The sequence below is a fragment of the Protopterus annectens genome, chromosome 11.part0 (assembly GCF_019279795.1).
Source record: "Protopterus annectens isolate FY-2018-M chromosome 11.part0, PAN1.0, whole genome shotgun sequence".
NCBI classification, from domain to species: domain Eukaryota; kingdom Metazoa; phylum Chordata; order Ceratodontiformes; family Protopteridae; genus Protopterus; species Protopterus annectens.
The window spans coordinates 839,079,311-839,092,130 of record NC_056745.1 but is presented as its reverse complement, the minus strand read 5'-3'; the positions used below and the strand labels follow the sequence as shown (position 1 = coordinate 839,092,130).

The 12,820-nt window shown below is 40.5% G+C and overlaps 1 protein-coding gene across 1 annotated transcript in view; it reads right to left on the bottom strand.

Annotated features, from left to right (window-relative positions):
• Positions 1 to 12,820, bottom strand: part of CDC123 (cell division cycle 123) — a 904,444-nt gene that overhangs the window by 776,564 nt on the left and 115,060 nt on the right. The window contains exon 6 of the mRNA XM_044088252.1: positions 5,626 to 5,732. Within this exon, the coding sequence (XP_043944187.1) occupies positions 5,626 to 5,732 (107 nt within the window). The remainder of the gene's footprint in view (positions 1 to 5,625; positions 5,733 to 12,820) is intronic.

Sequence of the window (12,820 nt, the reverse complement as noted above, 5' to 3'; positions counted from 1 at the left end):
GTCAATGTCATTCTTCCAACAGTGTGCATGAACATGCAATGACAACCACATTTGCTTCTGCACATTCACTGTTTAAATATTTACTTATTTGTTCTTTGTTGACTGGTTTAGTCCTACTAGGCGTATGGCCTCTTCTCAGGGGAGACCCAAGGTGGTATTTGTACAACTAGGAGAAATTTGGGGCATCAGGAAACCTCTCCCATTCTTTTTAGTTGTGCTGTGGGATCTTTTACATCCACCTGAGTTACCACCAATTCAAGCACATAGGATCTCAGTTTAATACCTCATTTGAAGGACAACACATTCAGGAGTACAATACTCCCAACAGCAGTGTCAGCAATCCAATCACCTAGAATGGGAATAGAACCCACAGTCTTCTGGACTTCCAGCACCAAAGGTTAGTGTGCTACGTGTTGTGCCAGTGACACTGCCTATACTTTAATCTGGCTGCAAGATACTCCAACACGATGTAGCCAGAGGGTCTGTACTGCACCCACCACAAGAAGCTGTTCATTGAGCACAATAGTCTGTCTGCATGCATAGGTAATGCACATTGAGGCTTATACATACAATGTAAATAGTGCTAGTTTAACCACAATCCCGGAAGAAGCATACCCGAATCCCCAAACCAGTCTCAACTAGTCAAAACTAATTAAAAATAAAGGAAAACAAACTATAAAACTAGCAAATCCTAAATTCTACTGCACTAATAAAATGCAATAAAAATTAAAAGTAAGTAACAATATAATAAATGAAATAAATAAAAAGTACCTCAAAATGAGAGTTAAATCCACCTATGAGATACTCCCACTAACAAACACAGTCACAAACTACTTACAGCACTACTTGGTAGAAACTTGTGCATTTCATGTAAGACACTGAAATCAACCCAAAAATAAATTGGGGAAAATAGATAAATGAAAAACATGGGGTCTGGTTTGTGTGACATACACAATGGCTTTGTACTGTAGGATCTGGGGTTTATTCCTTGGTTTTTGGCTTTATCATTTACCATAAAACTTATTCCATACACAAAGTATAAGATATTACACGGCCAGAAACCCATTCATCACTCACACACACTCACACACACACAAAAGACAGATAAAAGGACCCAAGTAAAAGGACTAGGGACCCAAGTAGATAGCCAGCTTTCCTTTGATAACCATGTTGCCAAAGTGGTTAGAAATTCCTTCTATGTGACCCATCTGATCATGAAAGGGTTTGCATCAAGATCTAAGGATGTAATGGTGCCCCTCTACTCTTCCCTCATCAGACCCATTATTGAGTACAACGCACCAATTGGAATGTACCTAGCTAGACATCTCCAGCAGCTGGAGAGACCACAGAGGTACCTAAGCAAGAGAATTACTGGCCTCAAACAGTTGCCCTATGCAGCACGATTGAAAAAGCTAAGACTGCTCTTGTTGCATACCGCTTTCTCAGAGGTGATCTCTGTCTAACGTACAGAGCCATGTCCAACCCAGAATTGTTGAACATGCTCCATCTTGGCAAAACCAAATCTACTCGAGCTACACGCTCTAGGGATATAAACCTCAACACAACAATAAATATAACATGCTGGGGGGATAGATTCCCTTCGCAGAGACTTCCCTTGCTATGGAACAGGGTCCCGATCTAAATAAGACAGAGCCCCTCATTATCACTCTTCAAGAGGAACCTTGATGAGTGGATGGGTAACAGAAGGTTCACACCAGGGATCACACCAACAGCACTACTAGATAGGGGCCAAGGGTACTAGCTGCTAGTACAAGGGTCTAGGAACTACTAAAGGGGCGGTGAATACCGCACAACGTGGCTGGGCTAATATATGCCTTCAGGCAGCTAGCTCAGTACCAACCTATGAACCTATAAAAATGGGGCATAATTATTTGAAAAAAGGGTACTTTACCGTTATTGGGGCAACACTTTCAATGCAGTCGTTCAGCTGAAATCCGGCATCTGAGCACATTTTACACACACCTGATAAATGGACGTGTTAAAGGTACTGAATTTCAATGCTGAACGATCGCATTGAAAATGTTGGCCCAATAACTGACAAACACAGATGGATTAACAATGAATGCAGCAGTTCGAGATAACGTTATCCCTGTGTACTGTCTTATTGTACATCTCTGGCATGAAGTCCACAAGTTAGGACTTGATTGGCTGAGACAGAGAGAGAACACCTCCATTGCAGGCCTCTGTTACACCCTTTCCCATTCATTCATTACGCTGCCCTTTCTATTGAAGAATTGTAACAATCTAAACGTACTTATTTTTTGCGAAAGGTTTATAGTTGTAACTCCACAGAAATATTGTCTTGTGAGACATTACATGGTCATAGCGGCAGCGACTCTCTAGTAGGTGAAAACGTGAATTACCAAATATTCTCTCAAATAAAATGTCTGTAACTGAAATTATTATTCGTAACTATGAAGTGTAAATTCACCACATTTTTCTCCAAACCTCACCAGTTTTAGGTAGCAGGATTTCAGAGGACAGAGCTAACATTTCGAGTCAGAGAGTTTACAGTTACACAACACCACCAACAGACCACGTAGCTACGGTACTGCTACATGTAATGCAAGTACATTGAAATTACATCGAGCATGCTAAATAGGTTCACTGTGAACACGTACGGCTGATTTCCTTCAATATTCAGTCACAGCCTGCATGTCTGTCTACAGTAATCGGTGTTTCAGTATCACAGCTAAAAAAGAAACGCAAACAAACCCATAAAAATTAACACATTCATCATTCTCTCTAAGTGTTTAACAGCCGGTGATGCATACACACTGCTATTTAAATGAAGTAATACATTCGGCGACGACCAGCAAGGGAAGTATGCCTTTCTGTATAAACATCAGCGGCAGCAGTGTGAACTCTGAGACCACTGCCGAACATTCTGAATTGAAATCTCTGATGAGAGCTACTGCCCCGATAACGGAAAAGTACCGAAAAAAGTACACAATTATGTTTCATACTATGCAATAATCCTAATCAATAAGACTAAAGACTGAGGTACATAAAAGAAAATCATACAGTGAGCAAACATGAACTACTCTATAAACATACAGCTTAAGGAAGTATCACCTTACACATAGTGCAGGGGCAGGATCAGCATTAACACATAAGTTGACTGTCGGCTCCTTTCTGGCACAGCAAACAAGACGGTTTAATTTCAGCTCTGGGGAGACTGCTTAGTCCATCGGCAGGACAGATGAAAGACTTTACTTACTTTCTGTAATGTCCTGTAAGTCTCAAAACAAGAAAACCTCACTATCACTTTTTCACCCAAGTTACTAAACTTTGCATAGTCAGGACTGTCATTTGGACTATGGGGCTACATTTGCACATCGGTGGACTTATTACAATAGCCCGGGGTAACAGAGTAGTAGGATTGCATTTTTAAGATGGTGTTGGTACCATCTCCAAGAAAACACCAGGGTGACTCCGCAGCTTGAGAAGGTGTATAAAAGTTCCTCATAGAGAGGGTGTTACTTTTGCAGGTCAGTAAACATGTTCTACATGTCAGTGATGATGCTAAAGCATGTCTCTACTACTCTTGTCTCAGCCCCTTATGGAGGGAAGGCAGATAAAAGTTAAGCTATTTATTTTGTTTTACTTTATTCCACCACAAAGCCCACAAAATGGCTCTATTACCAGCATCAAATCAGTCCATTTGTTTTTTGGGGGGGGACAGAGGCCATGCATTCTCAAGCAAGAAGTGACCTCTATTTGGATTTCTACATGAGAAGTGCCCATGTAAGTGCTAAGGCCAAACAACTGAGAGAGCTCAGTCAGTCGGAAAAGTTACGACTGGCAAGACGCAGCTTGGTAGCAGAAGTCTAGAAAGATAATTGCCTTTCCTCCAAGCACACCAGAAAAAGAGGAACCATTGTCATAGCCCTGTACAAAAACACAGTGAAAAAATAATAATAACAAACAGCAAAGTATGCATCTGTGTTCACAATTGCATGCAGCAGTATCCACATTGATCTTTGTACCAAAGTATGCACTAGGAATTATGGCAGTGTTTATGCGGACAAGAACTAAAAACAAAGCTGGCATTTAACTTATATAATGGTTTAGAAAACCAAACCTACATAAAATATCACCAGTACTCCACGGTAATCATATTACCTCAAGAATTAATTTTAGAATTATATGTTAGGCAAACCACTAAATATAAGGCACCCAAACAATAAAATCCTAGTGGCTTCTCCCAGAAATAGAAAATCTTCAAGATCAGCTGCCTAACATTTTGTTGCATTTTTTGTGATACATATTATACTGATGGGCTTCATCTAGTTTTGGATTAAAAAATAAAAGACCCAAACCTGGATCAAAATAGTATAAATTAAAATGAACACCTTTTAAAGACCAACATCAGTGATAACAACATAAAGTAATTCAATTGGGTAACTTCAGATAATAAAATGAAACAGAAAACAAGCTGATTCTGGTGGTTTGTGTGCTCACTGTGTTTGCAAAAATGTGTACAATGGAGGGGCTGGGGTAGGGTGGTGCCCAAAACTTTAGGTGGAAAAGAGGAGAAGAAATATTTAACAGCTAATAAATGTACTACGAAAAAGGCAGTACAGACCATAAATACAAAGAAATTAACATACAGCAGGGGCAAGTAAAGGCTACAGCACAGAGTCAAAATTTGTAGACTGTCTTGCCAATGCAGCACTGAAATTAAGTGCAACGCCAGTAAACTGGATTCAGGCATAGACATATGCCATTGAGAGACAACTAGACTGCAGAGCTATGCAGCAGCTTTTCCCCTCCTAAGGAAAGGCTTGGGGATGTACGAGTCTAGACTACTACACAACAAACAAGCATGACTATGTTGGAGAGGGCGCATGCTTATCATAAATGCATGCCCCTATTTCCTTCCTTGAGGTACAGAAAATCTGCAGATTGGAATAATGGTGCTACATCAGGGTTACTGATTTCACCCTCTTCCTCATCTTTTTTACCATGGGATTTGCCACGTCTTTAACAGCTGGTGAAGATGTAGTACAGAAAGGATACCAAGGCATGACCAATGGCACCATATGGTGCAGGCCTAAAGAGAAATAAATAAATAAAAACCAAGTCTGTACACAAAAGAACAGTCTAGAGGGACTGAGAAAATGTGGGGAGGGACAAGTGATATGCCATAAGATGATAATGTAACACTAAGATAAGCAACATACAAAAGGTAACTATGTAAACTCTACTCAACAAAGGTCAAAAGATAACTATTTTTGTAAACTCCACTGAACAAAGGCATGGCAGCACCTGCCTTAAATACATTTGCATACAATGAACACTAACAGGAGTTAAATGCAGTAAAAGGAATGACTCAGGCTGGAAAGTTGTAAATGAAACTAAAAATATTGCCAGGGTTGGATAGAAATGAAAAGTGCAATAGTGCAAGATACACTGCTGGTACTTTACATGGCAACACTGTCAGATTCCAACAGATAGGATACAGAGAGAAAAGCACTTATAAAACTGAAATCAGTGTTGTTAAACTGCCAGATATGTGCGATGCCACTAGAGTTTCACAGATTGTTTTCTGCTGGTCATTTCTAACTGAAGCTATGCCATAATTATAAACACAATACTTACGGTTGTGTGAAGTCACGCATTATAAAGTCTGAACTCTTAAAGAGAAGAAAGATGTCACTTAGAGTCTTGCACTTCAAGGAGCTATTAAGGGCTATCCAGTGAGCATCCTGTACAGAGTTAGAAAAATAAAACAGATAAAATTAAACCGAATGGAATCAGAATGCAGTTTAGCATGCAAGTGCAATAGTTATGCATTTATTAAACATGCCTACATTCCATGTGTAATTACTGTAGCTGTTAAAATGAAAAATAACAGCAACTGCTTGAGAGCCTTCCATTTCTGAATCTGAAGTAAACCAAACCAATCCAATCAAAAACAACTTAAGAGAACAATTCATAAATGTTTCTTTTTCTTTAGGAGGATTTCAGTCAAGTAGTCACACAGTAACTCCTTATTTGACTGCAGAAACCCAAAATATTTCTTTCTAGAAGCTGTCAGTTACTGCTTTTATTACATGGGATGACTGGACTTGGTTACTGCTTATAGAAAGATGTTAGCATACCGGGAAAGCTACATAAAAAAATCTTCATTCCATCATCATGGAACCCTCAAGAGTAGAGCAGCAGGACACTTTAGTCCAACTACCCCTGCATTGAGAGGCCAACCTCGCTGACTAACACAGCTACAAACCTCCTCCTATGTGTCATTTTAATGAAATAACTGTTCATTAATAAGAATTCTTGTAAGAAGCCTCTCAAGCTTAAAGGATGCAGTTAAATGATAATCCAGTAGTGTAGACAGGGTGGGGCAAGAGGGGCAACTGCCCCAGACACAAAGCGATGGGGATGCGATAAGCCGATCCCAATCTTTCTTTAATATAATACTGGCTTTAAAAAATACAGCATTGAATTTGCAGTAAAACCTGAGCTCTGTGGCACTGTGTGTGTGTGGTGTAAACTGTAGCAGTTTGGTACAGGATTTTTTTTTTTAATTAAATCATGAGCGCCAGAGCTCCATGCAGGCAGGGTATAAACTGAAGCAACTGCTTGCTACATCTGTAGCAAACAGTCCTCTACAGTTTAAAAGAAGACTTTTTAAAAGTTGAAGGAGGGGTGGGAGTTGGGCACAGAAACAGAACCTGACCTGAACAGCTGGGGCATGAGGGAGGGGAGGGTGTTGTGCATCTGACCACTTGGTTGATGTCCTAGTAGAAGGAATGTCCTTTTTTTTTTTTTTTTTTTTTTAACTGTATGTGTGTGTGTGAGGGGGCGTACATATGACTCATTACGGTGAACTGTTTTTTTTTTTTTTTGCTCTTCACTTGAAGAGCTGAGGGGTTGGGGCACTACGCTTCTGCAATACTCTATTTGCATTACATCACTTCAGTTTTACAACATATGACACATTAGAGAGTGAGAACTGACACACCATGTTGCATATGAACCCTCCCACACCAGTTTAAAGCCCTCAGTTTCAAGCCCACTAGATGGGCTGTGAGCTACAGATAGGCCATCTGCATTGCAATAGTCTGTGTGTGACTGATGTTTTACAATAAGCTTAAATTGTTGCAAAGAGAGTGCTCACCTACAGAATTTAGTATTCTTATCCTGTTGCACATGTAATCATATCACATTCTCTGCCCAAATGTCCCTGCCATGTTTTATTGAGAAGATCTCAGTTAACAGTCAGGCATTCCCTTTCAGTAGTGGAATGCTTGGTCTCTGTTTTGCTTAGCTTGTGACTTTAAATACTTAAGATGCTCTTCCTCCTCAAAGTCCTCTGAATGCACTGACCCTAGGCTTGCTTCTGATGCAGCATTATAAACTAGGAAAGGTTTACTGAAATCTGGAGATACTAGAAAAATACCAAATACAATGCTTTAGAACAGTTGAAGAAAAGAATGACCTGCCTCTAGTGTTCATTTCACTTTAAGGAGCATTTTTTTCTTTGTCAAATCTGAAAGATGGCATGATAATTGCAAAGTGGGGCACAAACTTTCAACAGTAACTTGCTAACCCCAATAATGTCCTTACTTGCTTCTTAGTGCTTCGAATAGATCTCATTCTCTAAGTAAAGGGCTTGGAGGCATGGGATATCATATGGCCCAAAAGGAAACCGTATGCTGGAATAAACTTGGAGTAGAAAAGGCTTTGTTTTCCCAGGCTTCAGTTTTAGAGGGATTTAACAGTATCCCCCTAGTCAGATCTAATGTGATCAGGAATCTTGCCTTACCCATCCTTTCAATTACTTCATCGACCATAGGCATCGGGTGTATCTCAAATACGGAAATGCTGTTCAGCTCCCTAAACTTAGAGTTTCTAACTGGTTCATCAGACTTTCAAACTACGGGCCTGTTTCACTTGCTTCTGACTGCTGTAGAACCCCCATCTTAATTATTTTTACTTTGTCTTCCACAGTCTTTCTCTTCATCTCTGGTATTCTGTAAGGTATTAAGTTAACCTTTTTTCTTGGAATGGTCTTAATACATGCTTGAATCAGATTTGTATGGTTAGGTAGTTCTGAGAACCCTCCCTTGTTTCTGTGTAAGCATGGTGTGACATCTATCTGCAGTACAGGTACAGAGATGAGTTTTCTTTCTCCACCTGTTCAATTAGATTCTGACATTTGGTAAATACAGAGGTCTGAATCTCTTTCCACAGTTTCAGAACATTATCTTACCCGCGTATCCTTCTGTCTACCTCTGTGCTTTATATCATTTAATTTTCTCCTATTTCAAATGGAGTCCACCACTTAGCCAGAAAAAAAATGTTTGCTTTTTTTTTTTTTTTTTTTTTTGGTGGGACAAGGCAAAAATTTCATGGTTATTTTATTTCTGTTACACATCCTTAACCCTTGGCTCATTCCATGTGTTTCAGTACAATGATGATCACCAATTTTAATCTGTTTTGTATGTTGGTATAGTGTTCTAGCTCTGATTGAGTAGTGCTAGTGTGTGAGACTTTCCTGCATGGTCTGGCTGTTATCAATGGCATCTACAAGGAAAAGGCTAAAACAAGCCTACACACACTTATGCAACACATGGGACAAGACCACTGCTCACCAAAGAACCTGTGGCCTATTTTTCATCATGGAACTAGAGCTACTGTTTTGCTTCTGGTGTGAAGAAGCAAAGGGATATTAATTCACAGTTGTATGAAATTGTGGTGAGACCAACAATAGTCGTAGTCAGGTAGTAGTAGCCAATAGGCGAGTCACCTCTGGTCATCATTCCTGTGAAACCAAATCCTGTCATTTCAATAAGTACTGCTTGATTTACTAACTTCAGACTATCTCCCTAAATAGTCATTCACAAATCTTCAGGGTCAACTATACTAGTTTCACTCCAACCTTTGAATAATACTCAAGCCCTAGTCTTCCACTTCCTGGCAACATGGCATAACGGCAAAAGCAAAGAATGCCACTGCTGTAAGCTGTGCTTATATAAAACTCAACACAAAAAAAGAAAAAAAGCACAGCAACGTTCAACTTTTTATTAAAAATGATAATCCAGCAAAGCTTTCGGGTTTCCCCTTCCTCAGTGCTGTAAAATGAAAACATTACATCTCATTTAAGTACAAAAATAGTAGAAATCATGTGATACAGACAACCAATAAAATAACACAACTAATCACCTTCAATTAGGGTTCCTACCTGTCCCACTTTGCGAGGGACAGTCCCTCTTTCGGCAGTTGTGTCCCGCAAAAAAATTTTATTTTATTTTTTTTTATTTTTATTTATCACTTGTTGACCGGGAAAGTCCGACTAGGTTCCACAGAGCCTGTTTTCAGCGGAGGCCCAGGGAGAAATGCTCCAGATGCATGTCTTTGGAATGTGGGAGGAAACCGGAGCACCCGGAGGAAACCCACACGAACACAGGGAGAACATGCAAACTCCACACAGAAGGCACCCCAGCCGAGAATCGAACCGGAGAACCTCTTGCTGTGAGGCAACAACGTTAACCGCTGCACCACTGTGCCGCCCTATTGTAAAAATTGTAAAAATGGCAAATGTCCTGAGATTTTAGGACAAAATTATTTCCTATATTTTATGTAATAGTTACATAAAACAGTTATTCTGTATCTGAAACACCTAAATGTTATACGAAACAGAATAAGCAACTAAAATGCTACAAGAATAAGCTTTTATTTAGGCAAAAAAGTGAAGTTCTGTCCTTTGTACTGGCTGTGGGTATGTTTTGGCCTGCAAAATCTGCCATTTGTACCAAAAATGTCCCACGTTGGGCATTTGAAAAGGTGGCAACCCTACCTTCAATTAATGACACACCTCATTTAAAAAATCACTTAATATGTGTATGTATATATATATATATATATATATATATATATATATATATATATATATATATATATATATATATATATATATATACACATATATATATATATATATATATGCACATACATCACAAAAAAAAAATTTATCTGCTTTTACTGTATTTGTGTTTCTTCCTACTTTATTTTGCTTTTGCGTCATCTTAAAAGTACTCAGTTGTATTTATTACTGCTTGGTGTAACTCATTCTAAGCCTTTTAGTTTAAGCACTTGGGCTTCAGACCAGTTGTTTTACATTAGGAAGGTTTGTGGTCTGCACTGTAGTGGCAGAACAGGTAGCTTACATCCTTCTAAGTTGGGAACTGCTGATTGAGGGCTCAGTGTCTGTTATTCTAAAAGTGTATTAATTCTAGTTTAAGCATTTGGGCTTCAGGCCAATTATTTTACATTAAGAGGGTTCGTGGTCTGCACTCTTGTGGGAGGAGAGGCTGGACTCTGCCATTCTGAGCTGGGAATTTCTGGTTAAAGGCTTATAGTGCCTGCATATCTGAACTGCTTCTTACTGAAATTGGTACACCTTGTTTGCTGTAGCATAGACTAGATCCAGGCCTGCTGAATCTAGCTTTGTTTGTATGCTTGTTGTTTGTTTGCTTGTTATTTCCCTGAAAAGCTAATTCCACCTAAAACGCGGCTTTTAAGCGCTTCTGTGGATCCCTAGAGATATCTGCATTGCTTACTGTACTTATTTCCTTGTTTCACTTGAAAGGAAGTTACTGTTTGTCGTTTTTGCATTTAAGTTACCTGTAACACATTGCATTTAAGTTACCTGGCACTTGCTCACTAAAGCAATTATATAACTCAGCACTAAAAAAATTAAAAGCACTACACCCTCACAAACTCCCCTTGAGTACCTTGTTCCCCATTGGCCCTTTTTTCAATTATAAAGGAATTCCCAATACTATTCTAGCATGTCCAAAGGTCAGTTGTCAATCTCCTCTCCGGTCCAGCTGGTGAATCTGGGAATCTTGAGGCAATGTTACAACTGCCTCATGTACACAGACAACCCTCTCCTCCTCCCAAAAAATTCCAACACATGTGAGAGATGCAACCATATAGCCAAACTGGAGGCTAAGCTCTCTCAACTCAGTACTGGCGTAACCAGTCAGGCAGTCAGGAGGAGAAGGAAACCACACTCACTACAATTCCAGTCTCACATAGACCTACTACGACAGCAAACCAAACACATACACACACAAAAACATACTTGGAGGCTCTAAATAAAAATATGTCTAAGCAGCAGAGACCTCCAAAGCAGACACCCAAGCAACCACTACCCCAAAACAAAACACGTGCAACACATAGCTCACAAAGCCAGTGTGCCGAACAGTCACAGCCCTTAAGGTTAAACAACACACCTGATACACTTGTAATAGGTGACTATCGTCAGGCACACTGACGTCCCGCTCACCAGGCTGAACAAGGAGAAGGTCACGGTGAGCTGCCTGTCGGGCGCTAGGATCCACCACATAACACAAGCACTCAGGTCACTCCAAGGCAAGTACAAATATGACTCAGTCATTGTTCATGCTGGTGTGAATGACCTGAGACGTACCTCCCTGGACTACATGAAAAGAGACATAGAGGAGCTCTCTGAGCATGTAGCCCAGGCCGGTATGACCCTGACCTTGAGTAGCATCTTACCCTCACCAAGAATGATGCCACAATAGGAAGACAAGATGATCAATTTCAACAATTGGCTTAAGTATTGGTGTCAATCAAAGGGGATCCAATGCCTGTCAGCCTGGGGTGACATGCTCGACAAGCCACGATGCTTCGCTAGGGACGGCTTGCACCTGTCACCCCTGGGCTTTCAGATATTGGCAAAGGCTCTTGCTACCCCCATAGTGCCTTTTTTAGGCAAGGCTCAAAAGACAAACCCACCTCCATAGGTATCACAAGGGATAAGAAACTAAGGGTAATGCTACTCAACGCCAGAAGTCTAAACCTCAAGATGCGCGCACTCAAAACTCTCCTTAGCACGGAGAACATCGATATCTGTGCAGTAACAGAAACCTGGTTCAAGGCTCCCGAGAGTACCCCAGCACTACCAGGTTATACCTCATACCATGCTTTTCGGCCCCAAAACTTGGACCGAACCACAAAAGGAGGGGGAGCATCAATATTCGTCAAAGATATCCACACTTCCAGGTTGGTGGCACAGCACGAAGCATCAGAGACTATCCATGTGCAACTAACAGTGGGTAAAACTGCCTTCCAGTTTATAGCCTGCTACAGACCACCCTCCCAAACCCAGGAACCCCACTTGGCCTTCCTGAGAACACTGGAAAATATGAAGGTCCCTCCAAACACCATTATATTGGGCGACTTCAACTACCCAAACATAGACTGGGAGCATTACTCTAGCTCCAACACCCTAGCCCAAAGGTTCCTAGAATTTATAAACTCAAATGCTATGGAACAACTTGTTACCACTCCCACAAGAGGGGAAAACATACTGGACCTGATCATCACCAATATGGGGACTTTATGCTCCAGACCAGAAGTGTATCCCTCACTGGTAAGATCAGACCATAAACTAATCTCACTGGATAGTCACATCCCGACCCCACCCCCTGCCCAGAAAACCACAGTGAAAAACTTCTCTAAAGCAAATTTCACACTCCTCAAAACCGAGGTGGAATCCTTCAAAGCTCCCGGGCCTGTGGAAAATACGGCCCAGACCGCAGAATCCTTTATAAACGCATTCTATGAACACCTTCAGGAATGCATGGATCATGCAATCCCAAATAAAACCAAGACCCAATCCTCCAAAGGCAGACGTCCTGTCTGGTGGACCCCAGCCATAAACAAACTATACAATAGAAGGAGGAAGCTACTACATGATAGAGCAAAATCCCAAAAAGGGAAGGCATCTCTGATCAGTATTTAGCAAAAAACTACG